The sequence below is a fragment of the Biomphalaria glabrata genome, chromosome 6, assembly GCF_947242115.1.
Source record: "Biomphalaria glabrata chromosome 6, xgBioGlab47.1, whole genome shotgun sequence".
NCBI classification, from domain to species: domain Eukaryota; kingdom Metazoa; phylum Mollusca; class Gastropoda; family Planorbidae; genus Biomphalaria; species Biomphalaria glabrata.
In genome coordinates, this window is record NC_074716.1 from 30399982 (window position 1) to 30413544 (window position 13563).

General features: G+C 38.6%; 1 protein-coding gene across 2 annotated transcripts in view; it reads right to left on the reverse strand.

Moving 5' to 3' along the window:
* Positions 1-13563, reverse strand: part of LOC106077033 (putative autophagy-related protein 11) — a 44794-nt gene that overhangs the window by 13896 nt on the left and 17335 nt on the right. For both annotated transcript variants that reach the window (XM_056033141.1, XM_056033140.1), the window contains exons 4-12: positions 12812-13053; positions 12413-12585; positions 6714-6918; positions 5173-5313; positions 4027-4209; positions 3378-3469; positions 1957-2132; positions 1013-1148; positions 52-222 (exon numbers count right to left, since the gene is read on the reverse strand). In XM_056033141.1, coding sequence (XP_055889116.1) covers positions 52-222; positions 1013-1148; positions 1957-2132; positions 3378-3469; positions 4027-4209; positions 5173-5313; positions 6714-6918; positions 12413-12585; positions 12812-13053 — 1519 coding nt within the window. The remainder of the gene's footprint in view (positions 1-51; positions 223-1012; positions 1149-1956; positions 2133-3377; positions 3470-4026; positions 4210-5172; positions 5314-6713; positions 6919-12412; positions 12586-12811; positions 13054-13563) is intronic.

Here is a 13563-nt window from a genome sequence, read left to right on the forward strand (position 1 = left end):
TAAATAATAAAGAAACACTGGTTGATCATTTATTACAAAAGCTGAGCTAACCTTTCCAGATGAATAGTCTGTGTGCAGGTGACCATGACAGACATAGGATGAAGACTTTTCTGTCTGACAAGAATTGTCATCTGTTTATATGTCAATGCTGTGATGAGATGAGCAAACATCTTCTCGGCCTGAAATGGGGTCACATCTGGCTTGGTTCTGATGATAGCCAGCCTACAGTGTAAACAACATTGTTTATGTATATATGTTTAAGTAATGAAATAAATAACAAACAATGTTTTCAAGATGTTATCAGAGAACAGAATGTCTCCTTCAAAGTCATAAACCAATGAAGATGTTACTCTTCAATTTGGAAAGAGTGTAACAAAATGTATTCTTTTTAGATCCAGGAATTAAACACATTTTTTTTTGCTTTTGGTTCCTTAAAGGTGTTCATGTTGTCGTGCCTAAGCCACTGCTATAAGAATTTCACTATAGTCCTGACTTTTTCAAATAAAGAATGTGTGGTTATTAATGGTCGATATTAGTGCCCCTTTTAGACTTTGTGGTCTATAGGGCAGATGATGTCAAGGTCATCTGATTCTGTGGCCTACGGTATTACTACTCACTTATGTTTTCTCGGCAAACAAATTATTTGGAGTCTTACAGTTAGTTTTTCTTGCATTTTACAGAGCTATTTTTACATTAAAATTACGTCATTGAGCTGTAACTCTCAATGTAACTGATAAGAAATCTGTACCAGACTAGGTAAAGTTGGTATCAAACAAGAGACAGGTTAGCAGCATGTCTTCTGGCAATACATTGTACTCCAGATGTGTATATTTTTTTTAGGCTTTGAATGTGTATCCGGTTTAACCGGAATGTAGTTGAATAAATAATTGCAGACATCTATATGTAAAACTAACTAATTTAATACGTTTATTTCTCTATGACAATTACAAGTTACAACATTAGATCATTGTCTGTTTTTAAATTGAGTATATCTCGATAAATTGGAACTTACTTCGAGAAATTTCTGTTCATATCAAATGCCACAACGTCTTTCTTCTTCAGCTGGATGAGGTGGACATCGTCCACTTTAGTCCAAAGTCCGTCAGACTCTTTAAGCAGCAGATGTAACTCGTCTGGAACTGATTCTTCTGTATCATTGGACGCAGTAACATGCAGCAGATAAACTTTTTAGTTTCAATATATTTTGTATATTTTATTATTAACTTTTTATAAATGAAGGAAAACATATTTATCTCTAAGTGCTTAGTCTGTTTAACTAGACGCATGGAGACACGAACTCGCGACGCTTAAGTCATGTGATTTTGGAAGACAATACTATTCGAAACAAGATGTGACATAAACTATGGTATAGTGGCTTTTAATTTATATAAGTACTATTTATTTTTATTTATTGATATATTTCTCTAGAATTTGACTGCCGTACTGCATTGAAATCAGGTCTTTCTAGGAAGTTTTCAATACCACAAGTTAGGTCTAGTTCATTACCACAAGTTAGGTCTAGTTCATTACCACAAGTTAGGTCTAGTTCATTACCACAAGTTAGGTCTAGTTCATTACCACAAGTTAGGTCTAGTTCATTACCACAAGTTAGGTCTAGTTCATTACCACAAGTTAGGTCTAGTTCATTACCACAAGTTAGGTCTAGTTCATTACCACAAGTTAGGTCTAGTTCATTACCACAAGTTAGGTCTAGTTCATTACCACAAGTTAGGTCTAGTTCATTACCACAAGTTAGGTCTAGTTCATTACCACAAGTTAGGTCTAGTTCATTACCACAAGCGTACTTTTTGTGATCATCCAATGGAAGAAACAATGGGTCTTACAAAGATATACTTATTTTAAATTGATAGCTGTCTAAGAAGACAAAGTTCGATAAACCTGCAAATATTATCAAATGAAACTAAAAATGGAAATGTTTCAGAGTGACCGTCTTACCTTCCTTTGAAGTGTACATGGACCTGGCGCTGGCCAGACGAACGTCCACTGTGTCCACCTTTTCTCTAGTTAAACTGTTACCGGCTGTTTGAGGTCGCCTCGGTCTGTTGGACGGGTTGGGCGGCACTGGAAGTGTCAAGGTCAGTGGCGTAGAAAACTTGATAGGCAAGCTCATGCTGTAATCAAATCATTTCTTTGTAACAAGTAACACTAATAAATTACATGGCATTACACAAGCAAACTAAACGAAAGTACAATGTACTCTCTCTCTCTCTCTATATATATATATATATAAATAAACGCAAGGGCTCTGATTGATTCCCCGCTCACCCATTGCTAATCCCTCCACTTGCAGTGGAAGAAAAAATACGAAAATGTCACTTTTTTTTTAGTCTAGAACAACTAAGCCATTTTTACTTAAATTTACCAAAACCAGCCCAAAAAAATATTTTTTATTCGCGATTTCGTTTTTAAACCTAACCATAGACTTATATATTATAAATATATTTATTTATTATAATTTATAATAGACTTGAAACCGGAAATACATTCTTATCCGAGATTGATCGATTCACAGACCTATATATATATATATATATATATATATATATATATATATATATATATATATATATATATATATATATATGTATATATATATATATATATATATATGTATATATATATATATATATATATATGTACGTAAACTCTTTTTCAGGCTCTAAGGGGAGTCGCCCCCAATCAATCTTTTCTGTCTTAGAAAAGTAATGATCTTTAGTTTTCAAAGTTTACAAATAATGCAAAATCATTTCTCGGATATTCACGTAAATATATGAAACAAAGCCATTTCCTGTTTGTTTCCATTGAGATAATGTTTCAAAAATCCTAGAATTTATGGTCAAAAGCATAATAATTGGGATGCGAGGAAATCCACCTGGGAGGTTCCTGCCAGATAACTATGAAGAAGTGCAGAAAGATACAATTTAAAAAAAAAAAGGGTTGTGGGTTCTTAACGTTTTATTGAAAGTAGATACGCAACAAAGATGAATCGAAACAAACAATATATACCCTTGGAACAAATCAACGGGGTAGCGGAGCTGAATGCTAACATATCATATTTGCTATAAATAAAAATAATAATGTGTAATGATAAGTAGGCCTACATACTGGCCTGCAAGATATAGTAGTTTTGTAATAGCGCGTTTAGAAAAATACAGTAGTCATAAATTTAGAAAACACCGCGAGGCCAGAGTAAAAACATAAAACGATTGGGCCACAAGGCCTTCATCAGCTACAAACAATTTTGTTTTTGTTGTCCAGAAGTGTTTACAAATGTATAATTGAAGTCTAATATATTTCTCTATAGAATAGCACGTAACTGATGTGATAACATGCAACTTAAGTATGCATCTACTTACGTAATGATAGGGCTGGTCGTTAGAAGTTTATCACATTCGTCTGGAGACTTGAGTTTTAAACTTGTTATCACATTCGGGTCAATTTGTTGCACCTGTTAAAAAAGTAACAATATTAGTGGGTATTAACTCTTTCTCTCCTGATTGACGATGCTATCGTTGATTTGACCCCATTAAAATAACTGCATTTTTGGGCTTATAAACTTTAATTGGTGTTATATAAAAAGAGCATACATTTATCTTTACCAATTATAACATTATCTGATTAAAAGAAAAACGTTATTGAAGTTTAACCCTAACAGGCGAATGAAATATAAATGGAAAAATGAATAATTCCTTCTGAACGCGGAAAATAATTACGGAGAGGTAGAGTTAAGCTAAATTTTGAAGAGAATTAGTAGGCTACATAGTTAGTTTTAAACTTTTAAACATACTTCTATTTCAGAAAAAAAAAGTGTAAAATATTTTTTGTTAAAACGAAAAAAATCTAACTATTTGAATATGTAATGTTAATTCTGTATATTAGAGAACAGAAACAAATATTTTGTGCTTAAATAGCAAACCAATTTTAAATATATATTTACTTTTGTAAAGTAAAGTTGCAGAAATCTGTATGCTATATATATAGTATACAAATACATATGACACAAACCTCTAATGTGAAATTGACATTGTTTGTGAAGGTGCCAGACTGGCAGGCGAGGGTAACTCTGGAATCAGCTGACGACATCACTTTGCCGCCTTTCCGATTGAAGGTCAAGGCTTCCTTCTTCAGACGTAAGAACACGGCGAAAGTTCCCAAAGATTTTGTTCGGCATTCAACAAAACGTAAATCCTTTATAAAACGTGAAAGCAAGCTGTTATTGCTAATTCACACATTATAAGTTAAGTAAACACTTACACAATATTCATTTAGATAAACTAGCATTTTAAATATTAATTGTATTTTCTTATATATATTAACCTTTTTTGAATATAATAAGCGTTAGATGTTTAAAACATATTTAAATATTACACATTCTCTTATATATTGAACTGTAAAATTGTTATATCTGTAAAAGCTAAGTAAATTATTAACAGAGATAATAGAAGTACATAGCCAAGTGTGCAGTCATCGGCACACTCAAAACACGAGCCGCATGTGGCGCGCCGAGGAAGTCTGCCTTTTGCGCAGTGTAGAAGTCAAGGAGTCTCAACATCTTCATTGGATGGATCCTTTTGTAAAATAGGAAAGGAATACTGTTTCACGTGTTCCTAATTTATTTCTTCAATTAAACCTTTTAAAAATCGAAATAATATGGCGTCGACTTTCTCCTAGTAAAGGAGCGCTATAACCGATTGGCAAAGCAATTAGCTACCGAACCGAGGGGTCCCTGGATTTGAATCTCGATGAATACTGGGATTTGTAATCACGAAATTTTAAGGGCGCCCCTGAATACCCCCACTCTAATAGGTGGCACAAATTGGGGAAAGTGAAGAGGCTAATCTTTGTGCTGGCCACATGACATCCTCGTTGATCGTCTCATAATACGTGCGTATTATTATCGATATTAGCATAGATGCATGGCTATTGAACAATAGTTTGCTTCATTTGGTTCCTTATTCAAAGTTCAATTTGTTCCTTGCCAACCATTCATTAGCCAAACGCTGCAGTAAGTCACTATCAGAAGCACTAAAGATAAAATAACTGGACTGAAAGAACACCGAACACTAACAGATACGGAATAAAGATGAATAATCTATATGCAGAACAAGAAGATCATTTAGCAACAGCCGACAAGCTGATTCTGATTGGTACCTTAATGTCCTCTAACTGTACTTCATTTGTTGGCATGGTAACCGTCTTTCCATCGGGTGTCACCATCCTGATCACTGGTTCTCGCCCTGGGTGAATTCTAGGAGCGCAGTGGGGTAGAGCTACTACCATGGGCTCTGTTGCCTGGAGATGAGTGAAAAACAATAACTTACAAATAGAAAGTTTTGGTCACTGCTTTGTAGGGAAAATCTACGTTATATATCTTTCTCTGCCATTAAGGGTGGTTTTCATTTGTTTTTGTTTTCTTTTGGTTGCTGTTGGTTAGTTAGTAATAATTCATGTCTCGAGTGTTCAATTGTATAAACAATAAACAACATGTTTACATTTCGAAAAACAACAGTGATTTTCAAAAAAAACTAAAAATAGTTAAAATAGAGCATGGATCTTTTCAGTAGAAGGTTATGGTTCCTCCATGTCTATTAGACAAGCTAATTTAAGAGAGGGTATGTATACAAAGGAAGACAATATGCGCTTAAAGCTACATGTTAAGTCTACTTTTAAGAATATACTATTGAAATTATATTGTGTATTTATGTTTTGTCTTCGAGATGTTTATAATGTCGACTAGAATGATCAACGTATTTTATTTTGTAATGAGGTCTTCTGTTGCTTTATCACCTAAACAAAGATCTACGGCAGACTTTGTACATTATGTTATCAAATTTGGACATTGTGTCATCAGATTTATTTTCCGAAAATACTCAGAAATAATAAACACCCCTTTCCATTTTGAGTGGCAGAATATTTCACTAAAACAATTTCATAATAATAATAAAAATAAATAGTAGTGTAAAAATGAAAACATAAAAAAACACTTATTTTTAGCGTAGTTTTATCAATTTGTTTTTATCAATGACTCATTTATTTCAACATGTAATAGATATAGACAAACAATAAAAATATGTGCGATTGGAAATATTTTTACTAATTTTTTTATCAGCAAAATTACATACTTTTAGTTTGTTTTCTAGATGCTCTGTGATCCTGTAGTCTGTCTGAACCAGTTGAAAAGAAAAGGGGGTGAGGGGTAGAACGGGATGCGTGAAGTTTACCGTATTGGCTTTTTAATGTACTAAAAAAAAGTTGTACGAATTGAATTCAAGTGTTCTCAATGAAACTAATTCAACATCTGTCAAGTACAATTTCTTTCCCTTGTTCAAGATACCAAACAAACAAAAATTACCAATAGTTAATTAAATATATTTTTATTATTTTTTAAATTGCTTCCTATTTTGTCAGGTGCAAGAACTAATTGTGCAAAATTTCAACTTGATCCAAGATTGTGGGAGCAATATCGTGTACAAACTTTTTACCTGGCAGACAGACAGACAGAGTTGATATAAGCTTTGTAATACAGATGGCCGTACTTTTGGACTACAAATAGAGGCTGCTATCATTGTGCTGGTTACCTAATACCCTCGTTGCCTGCGGACCCAACTCCAATCATAACGTATTCGTACACTACTGGCCTATTGGATCTGTCAAAGAAGAATCGTTCAATCCCAACCACTACATTTTCTCACATGAAAGACGTGCTTATTGTCCTTATGGTCAGCGGGAGTGAGTCGGACAATGTTACTGATGAGCTCTTCAGAGTCTCCCAAAGGAAGGCAGCCTGTCAGCGGATCCACTACAGTCACCTCAACATCCTCATGTTGGAGTTGACCTTCAGGGGCCCGGATGACCACACCAACACCTGTGTCAAAGTCACACTGGTCTATGCTGTATCTGTCGACAAAGTGGAATACCGTTAGCGTGTATGTTTATGCAGGTGGTTTCAATTAATGTTAGGACGAGAAAATTATATTTCTCTAAACCAGTGATTCCCAAACATTTTTCACATCCTAGAACTACGCACATTCAGAGTATTTAGCGGAACACTTTTGTTTATTTTATTTCAGAGAGGTTCATTCACGTGGAGGCCTACTAATTAATTATTCCAGAAGTTTTTGAAATACTAAAGTTCCGAGGAACAGTTTGGGAAACTCGTCTAAATTATTTGTTTAAATATTAAAAGCGAAACCGTATAAGCACAGATATTTGTATGGCTCCTTTTGTCTCGAAAGGCAATGGATACGCCCAAGTGAGTCACTGGTTTTGGCTTAATCTTGAGACGGGGCAGAATCTGGTGTGGCTAATCAAGCCAATTCTAGAACGGCAGACTTTGCCACAATTCGTACATTTGTATGCCTCTGATTTAGGGCTAGCAGACAGGGCAGCTTTCTTTTTTTCCCTCTTGATTAAAGCCGCTTCAATTCTTTTGTTCTCAGCAAGGGTTGTCCCAGCACGCACAGTCTGTCTCCATGCACTCCGGTCTTTGGCTATGTTTTCCCACATACTTTCACTGATGCCTGAGGCTCTCATGTCTCGCTTGCAGACATCTCTATATGTTAGTCTTGGGCGGCCCTTGGGTCTGACTCCTTCCACAAGCTCAGCATATAAGATATCTTTCGGGATTCTACCATCTGGCATGCGGGTGACATGTCCGAGCCAGCGTAATCTCCTTTGTGTCAGGAGAGCATACATGCTGTTCATATTGGCCAGTCTCAAAACTTCCTGATTGGAGACATGGTCCCTCCAAGAGATGCCCATTATGCGTCTCAGGCAGCGCAAGTGGAAACTATTCAATCTGTGCTCTTGGTACATGTATGTTGACCAGCTTTCACTGCCATAAAGGAGAGTGCTCACAACACAGGCGTTGTAGACTAGGATTTTGGTCGCTGTGGTCAATTTACCATTTTCCCAGACGCGCTTGGAGAGTTTTGCCAATGCTGTGGTAGCTTTTCCTATCCTTTTTGTCAACTCGATGTCTAAGTCTAGGTTACTGACAATTGTTGAACCCAAGTAGGTAAATTCCTGCACCACTGAAAGGGTGTGGTTCCCAATTTGTATTATAGGTATTTCTGCAACGTCTTGTGCCAGGATTTCGGTCTTGGAGAGACTTATAGTAAGGCTAAACTCTTGACAAGCAGCTGCTAAGGCGTTCACTAGCTTCTGTAGACCTCCTTGTGAGTGAGATACGAGTGCCGCGTCATCGGCAAACAGCAGCTCCCTTATCAAGATACGACGCCTTTTCGTTTTGGCTTTAAGACGTGCCAGGTTAAAGAGCCTTCCATCGGATCTGCTATGGATGTATATTCCGTCTTCCAGGGATTTAAAAGCACTGGATAGTACGACTGAGAAGAAGATGCCAAAAAGTGTAGGGGCCAGTACACATCCTTGTTTTACACCGCTCTTAATGGAGAATGGCATGGAGGAAGAACTTTCAAACTGAACGGTGCCCTGCATATTTTCGTGAAAAGCTGACACTAGTTTTCTTAACTTATTTGGACAGCCGATTCTCTCTAGTACAGCAAACAGACCGCTTCTGCTAACAAGGTCAAAGGCCTTGGTCAAATCAATAAAAGCTATGAAGAGGGGCTGCTTTTGTTCTCTGCTCTTCTCCTGTAGCTGCCGCAGAGAGAAAATCATATCTGTTGTAGATCTTCCTGCCCTAAAGCCACACTGCGACTCTGGATAAACACGATCTGCCAGGATCTGTAATCGCTTTAGTAACACTCTAGTAAAAGCCTTTCCGACTATGCTAAGCAGTGAGATGCCTCTGTGATTGTTACAATCAGAGCGGTCGCCTTTATTTTTATAAATTGTAACAATGTTGGAGTCTTTCAATTCCTGGGGGACCATTCCTTGTTCCCAGCACAAGCTTAGCAGTTCATGGAGTGGTTTGATTAGGGCATGTTTTCCAGCCTGAATTACTTCAGCAGGAATGCCATCTCCTCCGGGTGTTTTCCCATGTGCAAGCATGTCAATGGCAATGCTCAGCTCCTTTACTGAGGGCGTTTCGTCTAATTCTGTCAAAACTGGAAGTGATGGGAAGTTGGAAACAGCATTTGGTGAGATGGCGTTTTCAATCTGGTAGAGTTCTGCATAGTGTTCTACCCATCGTTCCATTTGCAGCGCACGATCGCTGATGATTGAGCCATCTTTAGACTTGAGTGGAGCACACTTGCTGGCGTGAGGTCCAAAGGCTTTTCTCATGCCCTCATATAGTCCTCTTATGTTGCCACAGTCGGAACAAGATTGAATATCTTCGCATAGCTCCTGCCAGTATTTGTTAGCACATTGTCTCGCTACTCTTTGGGCATTGTTACGTGCAGCTCTGAGCCTTATTAAGTTGCTTGGGGTGGGATCCTTCTTGTAGATTAGCATGGCTGCTCTCTTGTTCGTAGTGGCAGTTTCCATTTCTGGTAGACTAGCTTCAAACCAGTCTTCGCTTTTCTTGGTTTTGTTTCCAAAGACCAGTGATGATGTTTGGTAGATTGTATCACGCATAAACGTCCAGCTTTTTTCTACCTCAGTCACAGAGAAGTTTTTAAAAGCTTCCTCTAATTTGTTCTCAAATTCGGTGCAAAGATCAGGATTTTTTGTGCTAGTAGTATTCAGGCGTGATTTTCTTTTTCCCTGTGAAGTGTGGATCTTAGTTGGCAGCAGTCTTGTCCGGCATGACACTAAAGTATGATCAGTATCACAATCCGCGCTTTGGTAGCTACGTGTCAGCAGTATATTTCTAATGTCCTTTTTTCGTGTCAGTATCATATCCAGCTGGTGCCAGTGCCCAGACCTAGGGTGCCTCCATGAGACACAGTGCTGTGGTTTTGTTCTGAAGTATGTGTTGGTAATGCAGAGCTTATGGTATGTGCAGAATTCAAGCAGTCTTTGTCCGTTCTCATTCATCTTTCCGATTCCAAAAAGCCCAAGACAGTCTGGCCTGGTAGTGTGATCTGATCCTACTCTGGCATTGAAGTCACCTAGAAGGATCATATGTTCTTTTTGAGGAATGTTTGCAATGGCTTCTTTGAGGTCTTCATAGAACTTGTCTTTGTCCTCCTGAGGCGAGCATAGTGTGGGGGCATAGGCACTAATTAGAGTGACTTTTCCAGATGCTGTCATCATACTTATGCTTAGTAGCCGTTCCGAGCCACCAACTGGGGGGACTATCATGGGAAGAAGACTGTTCTTGACAGCAAAGCCCACACCATGTATTCGAGTCTCATCCTGTGCTTTCCCTTTCCAAAAGAAAGTGTAGTCAGTCTCGCGGAGCATGCCGTTTTCGGCCAGTCGGGTTTCTTGCAGGGCTGCAATGTCAATATGTAGCCTTTTTAGCTCGTTGTTTATAACTGCCGTCTTCCTTGCATCGTCCATCTGCCTTAGATCATCAGTGAGACCAGGACACATTGTCCTGACATTCCAAGTGGCCAGTCGCATGACAGGGATTTTCTTTTTCAGTTTAATTTTTCTTCTTTTGTTGCTTGGTGCAAGTTTCCAGCCTACTTGTCGTTTTAAACTAAGCTCTAAGCACCCATTAGAGCAGGCAGGCTGTGGCGGATCAGCACCTAACTGACTGGGGGCTGCCCAGGTTGAGGCGGGCGGTAGCTGATCAGTGAGGCGCGAAGACCTCTCCCACCGTCAGAGACAACCCGTGGCGTCCATACATTACGCCAATCAAGTTGGACTTATAACCCGTAACTGTTGTCTCCCGTGTTGTTTTAGCCGCTTTGCAGCAGCACCAGAGTTTCCTCTCCGGGGCGCATTCCTGGGCCTTGGATAAAGGGGTCATGGGTGGCCCATGCGTCATGATCCCTCTCTCGACCTTGCTGATGTGATCCAAAGGAACGCATCGCATTACATTTGGCACCAACTCAGTTGCAGAAGCTGCCGGAGGGAATTTCATAGCTGATACTCCCAACGCCTAAGGGGCTTCACTCCTGATTTCTCCTCGAGGTTGTCTCCTGAAGCCTCAGTACCGCAAGGCAGCGGGGGTTTGAAGTCAGAGTACCCCTCTCCTAGATGAACTGCCTTACTAGGCTGACGAGCTCCATCTGCCCGAAGCTCCCGGTTTTGTGGCGCCAGGTATCCGCCTTCACCCCTTCACCTGTTAGTAAGAGCAGTTTCGCCGGGCTTAATATCTAAGCCACACGAGCAGGCCAGGTGCTGGACTTAGTTGTCAGAGGCTATTTGAGACGCATGCCATTAGGAGTACTTTATAGACAATGGGAGCTTAACCCCATTGACACCCCTGGCCATGACAACCTTTGAAACCACACAGATATTTATGCTCTACATTATTTAATTGGTTGTTATCATGGTGTAAGAAAAGTATTTTGATAGTTTGATTAACTCACATACCTATATCTGTTTTATTTTTTAATAAATAAATTATCTTAAAGTGTGAAGGCTAAGAGAAACTAACAAGGTTCTGACAGAACGAGACTACCTGGAGGACTCAAAAACAAAGTAATGGAAAGAACTAGTCATAAGATTACTTTTGTTGCCCCACAGACCTAAGACAGTAGACAGGACTATGTGTCGGCTTAGATAAAAAAAAAAGAATTCTTTGTTCTCTGATATGTTACGTAGATATATTATTTTAATCAGAAATGGAAGTGACTGCCAGAGAGCTTAAGAAATAAATAGTTCTTGAAGTTGAACTAAGGAAATTATTGGACTGATGGAGGAGACGCATGGAGTTTTAAATGCCGTACGCAACTATATTTCTGTGCAACTGAAAATATAATTATACCTTGAGTTGAAAATATATTTTCGGAGAGTAATAGATTTGTATTCATATCAAAAGTCTGAACTAATCAGTAAACAATGGTACGCTTATTTTTGTTTTACAAAGGAGTTCATACTTAATTATACATGTATATTGTAGTTCAATTTTAGTCTCGCCTACTTATCAAATTGGGCCAGTTGGAGTTAGATGACACAGCCCTAATACAGCATTGCAGTACACGTATTGGTTTAGGACTTACATAAAACGTGGCCAGTGAGTGGGGTCACTTCTGTCTTCCACAGTACACGTATTGGTTTAGGACTTACATAAAACGTGGCCAGTGAGTGGGGTCACTTCTATCTTCCACAGTACACGTATTTGGTTTAGGACTTACATAAAACGTGGCCAGTGAGTGGGGTCACTTCTGTCTTCCACAGTACACGTATTTGGTTTAGGACTTACATAAAACGTGGCCAGTGAGTGGGGTCAATTCTGTCCTCCACAGTACACGTATTTGGTCTAGGACTTACATAAAACGTGGCCAGTGAGTGGGGTCACTTCTGTCTTCCACGGTACACGTATTTGGTTTAGGACTTACATAAAACATGGCCAGTGAGTGGGGTCACTTCTGTCCTCCACAGTACACTTATTTGGTTTAGGACTTACATAAAACGTGGCCAGTGAGTGGGGTCGCTTCTGTCTTCCACTGTCTTCTGCTGAACGTCGTTCTTTGCCTTGGCTGCGGCTAACTCTGCTAGCTTCTTCTCTTCTTCTTGCTTCTGCCTCCTTTCCTCCTCTATTTGACGTTGTCTCTCTTCTTTCTTTTTTCTTTCTTCTTCCTGCCTCATTTCATAATCATTACATAGAGTCAATGTCAGGCAATGGACAAAATGTTGGCTACAGCATACATTTAAAGGTAGAGGGATGATTAATTGCCAAAGTCATACTTGTGTAAACAACTCTTAAGAAATTATCGATAAGCAAACATTAATTATTCTGATAATTATATATATATATATATAATTTCTCAATTACCAACTATCAACAATTAATGATATATCTCACCTCAATCCTTTTCTTTTCCAAAGCCGCCTTTCTCGCCGACTCCGCTTTCTGCAATGCAACAATAGCCTCATCCCTGGCGTTGGCAGCAGCAGCTTCAGCCTGGCTGGCCTCGGTTTGAGCCTGCACTGCCAGCTCATGGGCTGCTAGGGCGTTGGCGGTTGCTCTTGAGGAAACAGCTTTCATTTCCAAGATCTTGGCCGCCTTTAGCTTGGCCCTTGCCTCCACCTCTTCTTGAAGATCTTCTGCGAAAAGAGTTTTATATATTGGATGTTTGACGATATCCAAGTAGACCTACAGTCTACTAGACTAGGCGTCTTATATTCCGTCATAAACACTCTTATCTTATCTTATATAATACAGACGTTACTTCAAAAAAGAAGATGATTACGTCCTACGCGTCATGTATTTAGTCATGCATATTAACCAATGACTTCGATTCTGCGAAGTCACTGGTTTTCCTGGCTTCTTCTACAGCAGTTCAAAATATATTTAACATTTTGTATATGCTGTCATAAATCTGAATAGATGTATAGCATTTTAAAATATCAATAGGAATCAAGAAATATTTGATCGAGAACTTCAGTTATGTGAAGCTGTTTATTGAAAGAAATATTTACTAGAAATTTGGAATTAAAACCAACATTTGTTGGTATTTCCAGGCGGGCCACTCAGTCAACACAGCACTATATTTTTTAAAAAAGTTAACAAAGCTTTTATAAGGGGAAGAACCGCTATAATCAGGGCCATGCATT